General features: G+C 43.8%; 1 protein-coding gene across 1 annotated transcript in view; it reads left to right on the top strand.

Moving 5' to 3' along the window:
• The window catches only part of QSOX1 (quiescin sulfhydryl oxidase 1), an 82,419-nt gene that overhangs the window by 59,669 nt on the left and 6,037 nt on the right, over positions 1–16,713 (top strand). The window contains exons 7-11 of the mRNA XM_089518321.1: positions 1,977–2,114; positions 4,280–4,409; positions 10,804–10,920; positions 12,054–12,198; positions 13,346–13,522. Of these exons, the coding sequence (XP_089374447.1) occupies positions 1,977–2,114; positions 4,280–4,409; positions 10,804–10,920; positions 12,054–12,198; positions 13,346–13,522 (707 nt within the window). The remainder of the gene's footprint in view (positions 1–1,976; positions 2,115–4,279; positions 4,410–10,803; positions 10,921–12,053; positions 12,199–13,345; positions 13,523–16,713) is intronic.

Here is a 16,713-nt window from a genome sequence, read left to right as displayed (position 1 = left end):
GCTGCCATCCCTGGGGCCCTGCTTTAGGGCTCCCAGGGTGGCAGGGGGCCTCTGCAGGGCCCTCTGCCATCCCTGGGGCCCTGCAGGAGGGCTCCCAGGGTGGCAGGGGGCCTCTGCGGGGCCCGCTGCCATCCCTGGGGCCCTGCAGGAGGGCTCCCAGGGTGGCAGGGGGCCTCTGCGGGGCCCTCTGCCATCCCTGGGGCCCTGCAGGAGGGCTCCCAGGGCGGCAGGGGGCCTCTGCAGGGCCCGCTGCCATCCCTGGGGCCCTGCTTTAGGGCTCCCAGGGTGGCAGGGGACCTCTGCAGGGCCCTCTGCCATCCCTGGGGCCCTGCAGGAGGGCTCCCAGGGTGGCAGGGGGCCTCTGCGGGGCCCGCTGCCATCCCTGGGGCCCTGCTTTAGGGCTCCCAGGGTGGCAGGGGGCCTCTGCAGGGCCCTCTGCCATCCCTGGGGCCCTGCAGGAGGGCTCCCAGGGCGGCAGGGGGCCTCTGCAGGGCCCTCTGCCATCCCTGGGGCCCTGCAGGAGGGCTCCCAGGGCGGCAGGGGGCCTTTGCGGGGCCCGCTGCCATCCCTGGGGCCCTGCTTTAGGGCTCCCAGGGCGGCAGGGGGCCTCTGCAGGGCCCTCTGCCATCCCTGGGGCCCTGCTTTAGGGCTCCCAGGGTGGCAGGGGGCCTCTGCAGGGCCCTCTGCCATCCCTGGGGCCCTGCAGGAGGGCTCCCAGGGCGGCAGGGGGCCTCTGCAGGGCCCTCTGCCATCCCTGGGGCCCTGCTTTAGGGCTCCCAGGGCGGCAGGGGGCCTCTGCAGGGCCCTCTGCCATCCCTGGGGTCCTGCAGGAGGGCTCCCAGGGCGGCAGGGGGCCTCTGCAGGGCCCTCTGCCATCCCTGGGGCCCTGCAGGAGGGCTCCCAGGGCGGCAGGGGGCCTCTGCAGGGCCCTCTGCCATCCCTGGGGCCCTGCAGGAGGGCTCCCAGGGCGGCAGGGGGCCTCTGCAGGGCCCTCTGCCATCCCTGGGGTCCTGCAGGAGGGCTCCCAGGGTGGCAGGGGGCCTCTGCAGGGCCCTCTGCCATCCCTGGGGCCCTGCTTTAGGGCTCCCAGGGTGGCAGGGGGCCTCTGCAGGGCCCTCTGCCATCCCTGGGGCCCTGCAGAGGCCCCCTGCCACCCTGGGAGCCCTCCTGCAGGGCCCCCTGCCGCCCTGGGAGCCCCCAGCTTTTTTGCTGGTCTCTGACGGGGCCTAGGGCCCCGTCAGGGGCCAGCAAAAATGGGGAGGCCTGGCCCCCGGAGGGTGGAAGCTCCGCCCCCGGCATGCGGCCCCGCCCCTGGAGGGTGGAAGCTCCACCCCCCAGCACACAGCCCCGCCCCGGAGGGTGGAAGCTCCACCCCTGGCACGTGGCCCCGCCCCGGAGGGTCGAAGCTCCACCCCCCAGCTTCGGCCCCCCAGTCGCCTGAGGGACAGCAACCCGGCCCCCGGCTCAAAAAGGTTGCCTACCCCTGGTTTAGTGCCTATATTGATGTGTTGCAAACTAAAGAAGCCTTTCCTAACTGAAGTTTCTCAGATTATGATGGTTTGTAACTCCCATAATACCTAGGCACAATCACAAGTGTGTGGGCTTCTGGTCACTGTTTTGTTCCACAAGATCTGCAGGCCCCAAGTTGGGAAAGACAGTAACTGAAGTGAGGGCTCCTGGTGCAGAACTTTAAGTATGGTTACACCTATGATAGTGAGCAGGGCAGCAAACTATCAGCAGCTCATTTTTGCAGCAATTTTAAGGCTTCCTTGGTACAAAATCCACCCCATCCCACCAGTGATAGCCATGCATATTAATATATGAAACAAAGTAGCCAGTTTTGTGTTCTCTCTTGCATTTCTCATGAATGAAGGTTAAAACATATTTTTACTACCTTAAGGAGTTATATGATGTAAGGCTAGAAGGATAAAAGTAGCCATTGTCTCACACCTGTCTCTTCGCTGATTCTTTTCCAGGAATGGTGACTCGAGACCCCTTTACACAAGCTTTTTGCGGAGTTTACCCAGGGTCTTTCGAGGAAACTCCTTCAGACCCACTATGGTCCCCAGTGCAGAACCAACGACTGCTCCTGCACCCTGGAGGGTGGCAGACAGGTGAGAGATATCCTAGAATTGCATCCAGGTCCTTGACTGCCTTTTGTCACCTAGTCTACTCAGATGTTCATACAGGACTTTTGCAGACTGGCCAGCCTCACCACTCTTCAATCAGAGGCAGTTACCATGTGTGAATTCAGAGCCCTGAAGAGACTTAACCAACCACATGGCCAGGTGGAATGGACAAAGAAGAGCCTGCCGGAAAAGGAGTTGGCACTCTGAAACTAGGGATAGCACAGTGCTCAAACCCGCCCTGTGCTGGTGGGTCAAGGCTGAAGAGGATTTTGAGGAAAAATCAGTGTGGGATGATAGGCTTCTTTGACAGATATTTTGTTGGAAAACGGTTTCTGGGTTATACAACTTTTGAATATGTAGAGGAGATGGTGTAAATATGTGGCTGAATGCACCCTTGTATTATTATTATTGTTGTTGTTGTTGTTGCATTTTTTCTACATACATTTTAAAATTTATTTATTTGATTTATATCCCACTTTTCTCCAGAATGGGACTGAAAACAGTTTATAATAGATTTTAAAACAGTAAATCTCAATATGGAATGCAATAACTTAACAATGATAAATTCATTTAAAGCACCCCTGTATTTTTCTTTTAAAAAACAAACCCTTGCAGCATATAGAAAACTACACATCAAATTTTAAGAATCCTGGGTAGATTTTTAGAATTGTAAGCCAAAAAAGTTTATATTTCCAAGCTCTAAAGTGCATTAAGTGTCAGTCTTCTCTTGGTTATGCTAGGTTTCTAGTTACAAGAATGTTGGTTCATAGGGAAAATGTACACATTAGCATATGCACATTTACTCTGAGAAGACAGTCTCGGAATTCTGCCATGAGGTCTTATTTGTCTTTGCTTTAAAATTCTTTAAAGCTGAGAAACTCCCATCCAGAGAAAGTAGCCAAAGGAAAAAGTGAGATAGGGGCTCAATAGACAGCCCCTAAGGTGAGCCTCTGTGCCACCTCTTTCCTCGCCTGATTGGGGCAGGGGCAACTACACACCACGGCCCCAATCTGGTCTTTCCATGATGCAAAAAGAAGCTGTAAAAAGTGGCTCCTTTTTGCACCATGAAAAGTGTGTCCTAGCCATGGCCGCAATGCATTTTCGCCGCTTCTTCAGCACAGCACATGTAAGCACTGCGCTGAAGATGCTGTGTGATGCAGTCTCATGAGGTGGGTGGTGTGGGGGCAGAATTGGGAGAGCCGATGTGCAGATGCCACGCTACCACTCTGCCTTGAGGCCAGCGAAAACGCCAGTCTATACAGCCTATCAGTTAGCTTAGGATTTTCAGTTGTGTGCAAAGTAGTATCCATATGGTTTAGAAGTCATGTTAGATATTTTGCTAGCCTAGAACTAGAACTAGAACAGGTGTTCTAGTTTCACAGAAGGGTGAACTGAAGTTGAGGGATCCCATTGTCTGGCTGCCAAGAAATCTTTTTAAAAATACAGCCAAGAAATGTGGGAGTGGAACAAGGAGTGCTGTGTAGCATGAAGATGACACTGTTACAATGGAACATTTATAAAAATAGTGGCTTTGTTATGGTATGGTATGGTTTGAAAGTAAAGGAAGAGGAAGTACAGAAAGCAAGTTTGTGGAAAGAGAACATGTTGGAATCCACGTTTGCTGCCTTTCCCATGTGTCCAAGTTAAGTGACCATTGATCCTCCAAATGCATTTGGTTACAATTTTAGTCATCCTTTATCACTGGGATTCATGACAGTTGCAGTCAAAAGCACCTGGAAGGACAAAGGTTCTCCACATCTGCTTTGTAGATCTCTGCACCATTATTTTCTCACTTATTAAGATGCCACGGAGCTCTGTTATTTCCTTTTGTTACAGCAGATGGTGGATTTCAGAATTTAATAAAGATTGTGGATGACTGTGTGATCAGTGCTCAGTTTTTTTGGTTGCTCACTCAAGATAGTTAACAGGCTGTGCTTGGGGAAACTAAAGAAAAACTCTTCACACCTTTGGCCAGCAAATCCCAGTACCCCCCAGCCACCATGTCCCATGGGTTAGCCAAGTTAAGTACCTCCCTTTAATGCCAAAAGAGGGACTGGTTTATTATGCCCCAGTGTTGCCAGACTGATCCTGTTGTTGTGATGTGGTTGTTATATTTAGCCAACCTTCTTTGTGTTCATCTTCTGCTGCAGAAGAAAAGTGTACATGGCTGACTTGGAGTCTGCAGTGCTTTACACCCTAAGGGTTGAAGCAGCACGATTTCTCCACCTTGACAAGGAGCGGCTCTTTGCATTGAAGCAGTACGTGAATATATTGGCCAAGGTGAGCTTTACAAAGCCTTGAGGAATTGCCCCAGTGTCTACTCTTCCCTCCTCACTTTTCTCTCTACTCTCACAGTAGCCACTCCAGCTTTTAATAGTCATGTGAAAACTCTTGACTTTGTTCTGGATTCCACTACCACCCCATTTTAAGATTTCACATGTAAACTGTTAATTTGCCCTTTTGTTTCCAAGCAAATGCCAAGCGAAAATCAATTTCCTAGGGCAGTTTGGTCCATGGCTTTTCAGAATGATGATGGTCAATTGTATTCCTGTGTACTTGCAGTGTGGGTTGCTCCTGAGCTTAATTCTATGTCCTCTTGACTACAGATAGGTTGGAAGGTGGCTTCTTGGCTCAAAATCCTTCTTTGAATCGGTTAACTGTTCAGATCGATAGACAATATCATTCAGGGCTGGACTTGTGTATCTGCAGTTCAAGAGCTATGTGTAACCCTTTCTGGACTCTATGGGCCTAGAAATTACTTTATTTTCTTTTTGCTGCTTAGTCTAAAAGAGGTAGAGAACGGATTATGCTACTCTAGTTTACCCACTGTCAGCTGCACCCTGACTTACTTTCCAGGTGGATCAGTAAGCCTTCATTGGAAGAATGTTCCTCTCCCCAAATCCAAAGGAATGCTGGACTGACTTCCACCTAGTCCCCATTTGGATCAACTTCAAAGCATGTCAGGCCTGGTGTTGACCTACATGAACACACAAGTAACCAAGCTTAGGATAGCAATAGTTTCCAAGGTGTGTCTCAGGTCTCCTAGAATCTCTTGCATTCATGCAGAATGTGGTGGGGCACACTATATGGGAAATAAACATTTCACACAGCTGGCGACTTGCCTTCACAGACATTGCTGAGATATTGTCAGGGAACCTGAGGAACATGCTTCTTGTATTGTGTAGTTATTTTCCATGGTGGGGAGGGGGCAGGAAACAGCTTGAATTCTTGACTTTAAAGGATTCCTTCCCATAATCCCATTTGCTGCCATGTGAGCTGTTACAGCACATCATCTTCTGCCATTGCAGCACTTTTTGCATTACACAAAAAATGTGCGAGTTAGTGCATTCCAGAGGCTCCCAGGTTCAAATACAAAAAGAAAAGCGATCCAAAGGGAGGGGTGGCCAATTCTCAGGGTGGGATCTGTGTACATTGGTCCTTCCTGGAACCTTAGAGAGCCTTTTAAAAAAAAAAATCAAAAAAATTCAGTAATCCAATCCAATCCCCTGAAGGGCAAGTTTGCCACATTTTTACCTCACCCTGGACCGTATTAGGCTCAGGAGAGGCATTTTTTATCACAAGAAGTCAACCAGGATTTTGTGCTGACTTCTTCTCCTGGGTCTAAAATGGACTTGGAGGACCCAAAAACATTGCAGAACTTTTTTTTTTTTGGCCAAATAAATAGAGGTTTTCATGGGAAAGATTTGGATGCTGGTGCATCCTGGGTGTTCAAAAATTTTGCCTTGCTTTGCGAAGGTGAATACAGCTTAGAGGCTGCAGATTGAATACCTACATTGTAAGGTGCTGCTGCATCCAGCTTCCCAACAGTCTGGACAACTTTTGTTTTGTCTTATCTTTTCTTAGCCTGGTTATCTCCTGAACAGTTACTATGCTTTTGTAAATTTCTGTGGAATTTCCAGGATAAATAGTCTTGAAAAGCTAAGTGTAGGAAAGAGGAGAGGAAATAGATATATGATGGTTTGCTTGTTAACAACCTAGTACAGGATTGTTGTAAGCCACTCTGTGCGAGCATTATCATTTCTCTTTACTAACATGGAATATTAGACAGACTGTGCTGTCAAATCATAGAGCTGGAAGGGACCACAAGGGTCATCCTATCCAATGACCTGCCATGCAGGAATTTACAACCTAAGCACTCCTGGGGGATGACCATCCAACCTCTGTTTAAAGTTCTCCAAAGAAGGAGACTCCATCACCCACTGAGCCCCCCATTCCACTCTCAAACAGTTCTTACTGTCAATGTTTAGGTAATGTTTCTGGTTTTTTATGCCCAATATAATTGAACCATAGGAAAAACTTGAAGACAGCAAGTATATTTCTGTATCGCTTGTCAGTGAACTAAGCACTCCCTAAGATAATAAAATAGGGATAATATAAAATGGCCTACCTTACAGGCTTGATATTAGGATTATACACACAATATATGTGAAACACCTTAAAGAACAGTACTTGTATTAACTGTTGCAGAACTATAGTGATGTTAAATTCTCTGCACTTCCAAACCCCAAGATGGCTCACGTTATTCAGTGAATTATCCCATCACCCGAAAAGAAGGAAATTCTAGATTAAAAAAAAATATCTCCAGCATCAGATAACTCTAAAAGATTAAAATTCACTTATGTGCCACAAAGCATGCAAGTTGTACAATAAGGCATATATCTCAAACCTCTGTGTTGTACAAAACAGTCTCTTATTGGGCTTCCTTAGAACTCAAGCCTCCACACTTTTCCCCATTCTTTAATTCCAGTTCCCCTGCAACTTAGAGTAATACTACGTCTGTGAACATAAGAACTCTAACAAAACAGTAAATTCTCTTTTTTAATGCTGGTAGCCAACCCTTCATAAAGCTAAGCTGTTCCAGCAGTAAAACTAGAAAATAGGTAATTTAATAATGTTAATTAATAATGTAATAACTGCTGACTACAATATATGAATATATGTTTTTTTAAATAACTAATTATTTGATCATTTTCAGAACATGAAACATATGTCCTGCTGTAGGGTTAGTGAATTTACAAGCCTTGTGATGAAGTGAGCTTCCATCCAGAGAAGCTTTTTCCATTTCTCTCTCTCTCTCTCACAGTTTCAGAAGTACAGGATGATTCAGAAAGGATGGTGCAAAATTAAAGGTGATCTTATTCAGTTTTGCACCATTCCTTTTGAATCACCCTGTACTCCATAACTTTTTTGTGCACACAAACTCTTCTCCATAACAAAACCACAAAGCTATATCTCTGGAAAAACAATGAAAAACAATGAAAATAACAGTACTGAATCCAGCAGAAACATGTGGTGAAACATTTTGGCCACTGGGTGGAGCACATTGACTAGGATCCAGCTATTTAACTAATCATGGCTGGAACTGTCTCTCACTCATTGTTGCATCTCTTTCATCTACTTTTCTTGATGTGGCTCTTGTGCATTCAAAGCAGACACACAGTTTTGGAGGCCATACAGCTTTGCAGCTTCAGGATCCAAAGAGGTCCACCATCTCCAGCATCAAAGGATATGAAATAGAAAGGTTGGGGTGGGGGAGCAGCTGGTTGGAAGGGACTGCAAGGACATAGAAGAACTGCTGCCAGTGGAATGATACTGATCCAGAAAGGTGGTTCAGTCTTAGTCTGGACTGCCTTGTACAGAGCAGGATTACCATTGCAATAACTATTGCTATGTTTAGGGAGAGACTGACTTGGAAGGGTCCTTGTCATTTTCCCACAGCTGATTACCTTCGTCCCATTGGGTCCTCAGCCAAGCAGATACACCAAATGTCCTATCCTGATACAGTCGGAATTGGTGTTTGTGTAGCCTTGTGAACAGGAAGTGCTCAATCCTCACCTACAATGCTATTTAGGAAAATAATAAAAGAAAATCAGATTTCCTCAGGGTTTTTTTAAAAAAAGAAAAATCAGCATTGGAAGTTAATGGTAACGCTCCCATTCAGAACACACTCACGGATTTGGAAGCCTAGCAGGTGTGTCCATGGAGGCTCCATTAATAAGAGCAAAGGGCTCTCAAACCTCTCTTCCTTTCCTCATCCCTCTCAATCAATTTTCTTATTCCATCTCTTCATGATCCCTTCTCTGTTCAACCTGACATTTCCCCATTTGCCTGTCTTTCTTCCTCTGGCATGGCTCTTTCCCTCCCCTGCCCCACCCCCAGTGAGTGTATGTAGCTCTTTGGTCCCCTCTCCCCAGAGTGCTTGTGGTTTTAAAGTGCTGATGCTAATCGGATTTAAGTTGACTTATTGTCAAAGTAGCTTTACGTGTTCCTTGGAGACTATTTTGGAGTTACGATCAAGATTTGGATCTTGGCTGTTGGCCCACAAAGGCTGACTTGTTTGCTACAGAAGCATCTTAAATGGGGAGGGGGGTGATCTCTTAGTATTAGCAAGAAGATGAATTTGGACATGAATCCTTCAGAGCCCACTTGAAAGCCCTAGATGCATGAGCCAGAAGCAGCCAAGAGAAAACATGGGATTCCTCCATGTTTTCTGTGTTTGGATACTGGCAACAACTGGATAGGTAGCAAAATGGCAGGCAGGCAAAAATGCAAAAGGATAGGTGAATGCAGAGCTGGGGAATGTGTTGGACTATAACTTTCATTGGCCCCAAACAGAAGCGTCAGTGGAGATGAATGGTAGGAGTTGCAGTTCAGCTTCATTGGGAGGGTCAAATATTCTTCATCCTTGCACTAGTTCTTCCCTCAGCAGAGCCTGGAGGTCTGTAGCAGTCAGTGGTATGAGAGCTTGTGTGCTAAGAATCTTGTGGATGAAGTTGCTCCCTTCTGCTCAGTCTTGGACATCACTTTGTCTGCACTGATACTTCTTTTTAGACCTCATTGCCATTAGTGTTGGGTGATTGCCAGTTATTGCAGGCTAAGGATGTGGCCAGGATGCTTGAAGAAGTAGAGCTTACCATCTGTTTATTAACCCTTGCCCATCTTGGCCAGTAGCATCACGTGAGGAGTGATGGCTGGATCTAGGAGGTGGTGGGAAGGGAGGACCCACCACTTTGAATGAACTACCTGTGAAAATGTTCCCAAGGAAAACCTAAGTTCCAATGTTCCCATGTGAAGGATGGATTCCAGTGGGTGATGCCAAAGGACATTTGCTCTATATCAACATGTTTATGCAATGGAGAGTGGGATACCTCCATTCTGTTACCCATACTATTAAGCAGCTGCATGGCTTTCCTAAAGTCATTTCAGGATTTGGAGTGAACTTGCTTTGGTATTGAGGGGACAGCCACTTCTTTTTTTCTGTTTGGCATCCAGTCCTTTCAGTTGGGTCTGTGGTTCTGATACACTAGAACTTATGCCAAATAAGACTCTAGTAAATAAGCAAGCATGCTCCAAAACCAATGATAGAAACAAATGATAGATCCTTCCCACTTATATTGGTTAGTTTCTGATGGATTGGTGCCATAGACTGTAGTGGGCTGGATTAGAATTGTGCCAAGATGATCATCTAATGTCCTGTTTTAAAAACAAAAGAAAACCGTACTCCACTTTAGTAGTTTGGAAGTGGTCCATTTTTATTTTTTAATATCTTTTAAAATGTTTATTTATTTATTATATTTGTATTTATGTTTTGTTTATTTTCTTGTTATTTTGTTTTGTTGTTGTTGTTGTTGTTGCCTTTTTATAGAGAGAGAGTGATCTCAGGTTGTGGAATCTTCTCCTCAGCACCATTTGTCTATCTTCTACTTTTTTCCCCTTTCTTTTTTGGATACCAACTTTAAAACCTCCTTTAGTTTACATCTTTTTTTCAGCCAGCTGTTGTGCAATATTTTCTTTTTTTCTATACAAATTCTGCTCCTGCTTTATTTTAGTTTTGTCCAATTTCTTCTACTTTATTTTTAGCCCAGATTTTTGAATCTGTTGTCAGTTGCCTTATTCTGCAATCTTGTACGCATTTAGCTGTGAGCAGGTTCTACTGAACTCAGTGAGACATATTCCTGAGGAGACATAGTGCTGTTACAGATTTTCCTCAGCATCATATTGTGCTCCTTAGACTGGCCCACAGACTCACCCACAAAAGTGGTTGTCTAAGATGTTTACTTGGAGGGGCAAAAATATTTGCAGCTGAGCTTTGGGGCTTTAAAGAAGTCCTTGCTGGTCAGCAACCTGAGGGCTTGTTCTAGATGACTCTGTTATTAGCCATTTCATGAGCATCTATCTACAAGGTATGTGCATAGGGATTAGAAATGATTTCAATACTGTTTTTGAAAAGCCCAGTACTTGAAATAGTGAACGCCTGTATTCCTCAGAAAATTGATTTTCCTTCAAGTGAGATGATATCTCAGACCAGAAAACAAAACAAAGTACACAGACCAATAAAAGAGAGAGACAGCAAAGGAACTTAAGTTGTGTACAGCACATAGTTTAGATCTACTTGGCTTGAGGTGTTGGTTTTACTTTTAGAGGAAATCTGATAGGCATTTCTTCCAAGAGGAACAATCCGCCTTGCACTATGTTACATGTATCTACTTGATGTGAAGTGCATGGATAAATCACCGCTCTGCACATCAGGGTTCTGAAGCATCGTAGAATACATATGGGCCCAAATATGGTTCTCAGTGCTTGACTCCTCTTTGCATTCATCACTGCAACAGCGAAATGTTCACGAGCCTCTCCTTTTTCATTTTTGCACCAGTATTTTCCTGGACGCCGTGTGGTCATGAACTATCTTCGCAACCTCGACTTGTGGCTGAAGCTAAAGACAAACATTTCAAGCAATGAGTGGGAAAGGGCTCTTAGGAATAATCCAGAGGTAAAGTGAATGAAACAAGGGGCTTTTTGTTTCTGGCGTTTCTCTTACATTTTCTGCCCAAAGTGGTTTTTAAACATTTCATCTTATATGAGAAGCTTCTGCATCAACTTGGGTCATTTGCCTCTTTCCATGGAATACCATAGTACTTTTAAAAGGATTCTGGTGTTCTTATGCCACTGTTCCCTGTCCATCTACACTGACTCTGAATGATAGGAAATGTAAGCCAATGCATATGAAGGTCGTCAGCATGGGAAGGATGTTCTATGTAGAGGTGAAGGTCAAGCCCATTCAGCTTCCCCATTACCCTAGATGTAATGAATGTTTATTATTTTACCTATCAAGGTAGTCAGCTAATCCTGAAAGCAAAAAATTATTTAAAGCTACAGTAACCCTGATATGTGATTGAAGTGCATATATATTATGTTAAATGACACTTGCTGGCAGTATGGTAACCATATCATACTGTTGAAGCTGTCCTAGATCAAAATTTATTGGAAACATCTTTGGGTCATGACTGACCTTGATATTCCCTGTGATCCAAGCATTTAAAAAAGAATAATCAGGGTTCCACTGAGAAATCAGATTAAGAAATTAATATTTTCATTAGCTGAAACATTGAACAGTCAGAAAAAAGCAACTTTATTGCTTTACAGCTCCAAATGGCTTTATAATACAGTATTTATGGAATATTATATATATATGGTGAAACTGACATTATTAAAGATATTATATAAATTCTTGCATAGGAATTCAAATAAGTAATACATTCACTGAAAACCTATCAATATTTGAAATGAAATAGACCTGGAAGAAATGGATAGTGTTCATGAGGGGGTATGTTCTTTTCATTTGATTTTATTTACTTGGGGTTAAAAAAAAACCTGTACCCAAAGTGCTTCTTCCTCAAGCCCAGGCAGCCAGATGTTGTACTAGGATACTTAGGAGTGAAGAGGAAACTTGTCCACCTTTGCTGATCTTCACCCTGCAGAGTCCCTACTAAATTTCTGAGAAATTCCAGGACTCCTCAGATCACAATTGAAAAACTACTGTTCCACTCTTTGTTGTCTTTCTACTTTTCCTTTGTCTGCAACTGTGTCATATTGTGAGAGCTTGATTCCCACCATCTCTTTCAGCTTCCCTATGCCAGGCTGCCAGACAACCCACTCTGGGTAGGATGCCAAGGAAGCAAACCTGAGTTTCGAGGCTTCCCATGTGGGCTCTGGACTCTCTTTCACCTCCTGACAGTGCAGGAAGCACTGCATAGCCCTAACCCTGCCTGTGAGTATTGCAATCTTTATTTGGATCTCTGTATTATAGTTTTAAATCCTAACCAACATGTTTCAAGTATGATTTTGCTTGGAAGCAGATGGTGTGAATTCACATCCCAGCTTGACAAGCATTGTGTGCTTGTGTCTCAGTCATTATCGTTACATTTGCACCATTTTTTGAGGTCTTTCATTAAAGCTGCACCACAGAGTTGCAGTACCCATTACCCTGGTCACTGTTTCACTCTCATTTATTACAACCAGAGGATTTTGAAAAGAAAATGAATGTGGATAGGAAGGCTGGTGTAGATCTAAACAATCTGGCTATGTTTGCACTTAACACTTTCAAACAGTGATATTCCTCTAGTAATTTCACCTTCTCTGCCAATTAGGCTTACTCCCCACTGAATGTGAAATATGTACAGGGTGGCTGGGGGAAAAACGGATCTGCAGTATAGAAGTAGTGCTCATGAGAGCAGTGCCTAATACAGTTGGCCCTTCTTATACAAGGATTTTTTTATACACGGATTCAAGCATCCACAGTTTGAAAATGTTCCAAAAAAATATAAATTTCAAATATCAAACCTTGATTTTCCATTTTTTATCAGGGACACCATTTTGCTATGTCATTATATTTAATGGAACTTAAGAGCATCCACGGATTTTGTTATCCACAGGGAATCTTGGAACCAAACCCCAGTGTATAACAAGGGTCCGCTGTACTTACCCTTCCTTCCTTCCTTCCTTCCTTCCTTCCTTCCTTCCTTTCCCTGAAACACTTGGTCTCCTGGTGAGTATTGCAGTTCTTACTTGGGTCTCTGCTTTTTTCTTTGTTGCAATAGATGAAAAATTAAACCTCTTTTTAAATTTCTACTCCTTTTGCCCTTCAACAACCCATCTCACTTAGCTCTAAATTGGCAGTAGAAAAAAATACTGTGCTGTATACTGTACTCCAGCAGTGGTAACATCAGGAGTAAAGTGCCTATTCTTTGGAAACGTGCAAAGAGAGCCTCCTGTAATCACTTGTTGCTCTCATATGATAACAGAACTAGCTGTGCTTTTGGGAAGGAAAAAAAAGGCCTTCCCATCCCCATCCAACATTCAGTATTTCATTTTAATGGCCCTATCTTCCATCCCTACCACCTCTTTTCTTTTCCCAGCACCATCAGAAATCCTTCCTACAATGAGAGGATATGTCAGGTACTTCTTCGGCTGCCGGGAATGCGCAGAACACTTTGAAGGCATGGCGGCAGAGTCCATGGACAAAGTGAGGAACAAAGATGGGGCTGTTCTTTGGCTTTGGTCAAGGCACAACAGAGTCAATCATCGCTTGGCAGGTGAGAACCCTATTTCTGGCAAGGTATCTGCTGACTACTGTCTGTGTATCTGAGGAAATGCATCTTGACTATTGCCCATTAATAATTATTGGCAGATAGGTCTCCTATTTCCTCAATTTAGTCCTGAGTGCACAATAAGAAAGAGGGAGATGAACATGTTGCCTGTGGTGCTGGAGCTGCTTCTATCATGTTGCAAACATAGGCAGGGGATGATGGAGTTGTTCTCCAAAACCTTATCTTGCCCGTCAGTTTTATTTTCACTTAATTCTATCACGTACAGAAGCTCTGTTTCTGATTGCAGTTGTAGTTGTTATAACTATAACCTCTAGATTTACTTGGCCAATTTTTTTTTCAATAATGCTGGACCGTGATTCAGAAAGTGGGTGATGGCCTGATTATCTGTGTCTTAATGTAATAAATTAAAAATGAGCCATGTTCTTGATGAAGAAACAACAACCAAATGCCTGATTCTCTTTTCCTGCTATTTTTCTGTAAGTGACTGATGGAGAAAGAATTGAATCATCCATCATGAATGAAAACAAATTGCTTTTGTTTCTTCTGAAAACCTGGCTCTCCTGTGATAGGGCTTTTGTGAATGAAGCATCCGACATGCCTAATTCCTAGCTCTGGGAGTCCAAATAACTCCCTGCTTTGCCTTTGAAGAACCTGCAGTTTTGAAGAGAAACCTGAGAGACAGCCCTGCCACCCACCATGCTGAACAGAGCTTGCTGTGTCTTCTACAAAGGGAGGAATTAAAGTGATGTGATGCAGACAAGTGAACCCCAAGAGTTAACCTCAGCCAGACAAAAGTTCAGTTGTGACAAGGCAGAGAAAAGGGGCCAGCTCTAGCCCTTGACACTAGAAGAACAAGCAGCTGGCATTGTTAGCCAGAGATGTAACTGCTAAATCCTCTCTGTCTTGGGCGGGGAGGGGGGGAGGATGGCGTGTTGTCTTCTAAAGGTTGACACGTGCCCTGAGAGGACCCTCCTCTTGAGACACGGCTGTCCAAATGCTCAGTTTCTCTCACGCAGATGCAATCCTTTGTTCCCCAGGCCTGTTGCCTCTGACATCGGGAGGAGTAGGTGACGCCCGTGAGAAATCAAAAGAATTGAGTCTTTGGGGAATTCTTAAGAAAACCTTAGATGAAGACAGTCATGTCTCTCTTGGGGTTTTTCCACCTTGTCTGCCCTAGCCTGAGAGCATATTTTTTTACCTTTCTAAGGAATAGAATTCACCATCACAGTCCTCTTGAAATTAATTGAAATTGAAATTTATTATTATGGTCGATGACCAGCATAAAACAATATAAAACAGTACAATATTATACAATGTTGTGTAATAGAAAAAAACAATGCAAACAGTACTATACAAATACAATAGGAATTTTGTCTTAGGTACTTCCTGCTCCTGGCCCTTAGTCCTTCATGCCAAGGGTGTAGGTAACAACCATTATAAGTGTGCTAATATTTCCTTTTGAATTTCATCAGCACATTCAGTGGATAAAGGTTGCAGACCAATAGGTTAAATTTTGAGACTCAACAGCTATAACAAACTTTTTCTGACTGTCCAAAAGTGTGCAGATACACTAGTGAACGTGAGAATTGGCAAAGTTGTTGCCAACATTCACTACTATCATGATGCCAAAAATTCAGATATTCACCAGAAGCACCCATGACTATTTGCTTTCCTTTGTGATTTTCAGACAATTCGGCATAAATACATAGAGTGGGCCCTTGTTATACGCTGGGGTTTTGTTCCAAGATACCCTGTGCATAACAAAATCCATGGATGCTCAAGTCCCATTAAATATAATGACATAGCAAAATGGTGTCCCTTATAAAAAATGGAAAATCAAGGTTTGATATTTGAAATTTATACTTTTTTTTGAACATTTTCAAACCGTGGATGCTTGAATCCATGTATAAAAAAATCAGTGTGTAAGAAGGACCGACTGTACATGTAACATAACATTTTCTGGACACTAGTTCACTCCATACATCTGAGGAAATAGACCAAGTCTACAAAAGCTTATAATACGAGTTTTTTTCCTCACTTGGTCTCAAGGTATATATATGTACAGCACTGTGTAAATCTACAGTACTATATAAATAAAGCATAATAATAATAATAATAGTCTCAAAGGTGCTGCAGGATCCCTTTGCCTAACATGCTATAGTTAACCTTCCAGGTTATTCTAAAAGTCAGAAGTGACTAGTGGACTCTTGCTGTTGTTGTTGTATCTATTTATATAATTCCAAGACTATTACTACTATTGTGCTGCTGTTCTTATTATGTCCATTTATATCACTTCTTTCCCCCTAAACTGAACTCACAATATTTTAATTTGTGGTAGGCTTCATAAATCAAAGACTGGGAACATAGGCATCCCCTCGTGGGCTCAGTCCAGCCTATCTGCCCCATGAGTTCCTCAGCCATGTCTCTTTGTCTTCACTGTGAAGTAGACAACACACATTTCAAATAACAACATTGTTTTATATTCTAGAGGGGATTGGTAGTTTACTGAAGAAAAGTTTTCTGTCCCTTGCTCCCCACTCCCACAGCTACCAGTGGCAACCGAAAAGCATCTCCTGAGGGCTGTGGCAGTCCCTGGGCAATGTGGATTGTGATGTTGCTTGTGGCCTGCTGGAGGAGTTGGTGTACTTAGTCTTGGATTATTGTCTCCTCTTTGGCTACTCCTGCCCATGTTGCTGAGAGGCACAGGTGGATGAGGAAACTGTCTGTTCACTTACCACACAACATATAATCACCACACTAAAATATCTTTGGAGAGGACTTGCACACTAACACTACAAGGCAGTTGTTTACCTTAAGGATATAAAGGTCTACTTCTTTTGAAAAATATATATATTTGGGAATCCTTAAAAATATTCAGTGGCAGAAAACAGAAAAATAAAGTTCAGACAGGTGAAATGGAATTCTTGAGCAGAATTTAGTATTTTCATGATGCATCTAGGTTGGTTTTTTAAAAGGATGCTGTGATGTGACTCTGCAAAAAAATAAAATAAAAACAAATCAGACTTACTTTCATTTGGCAAACACTGCTTGTCTATAAAGTGTGCTACTCAGCAGTTAGACTGGGCAGCTGGCCAGTCCAGCTCCAACTCGTCTCTAACTAGCCAGCACCTCTAACATGATCCTGGATGCCACCTGGTCACCTTCCACCGGCTACA

Source organism: Sceloporus occidentalis, unplaced genomic scaffold (genome assembly GCF_023333645.1).
Source record: "Sceloporus occidentalis isolate IW3139 unplaced genomic scaffold, rSceOcc1.0.p SCAF_3, whole genome shotgun sequence".
Lineage (NCBI taxonomy): Eukaryota > Metazoa > Chordata > Lepidosauria > Squamata > Phrynosomatidae > Sceloporus > Sceloporus occidentalis.
This window is presented reverse-complemented; position numbering and strand designations above follow the sequence as displayed.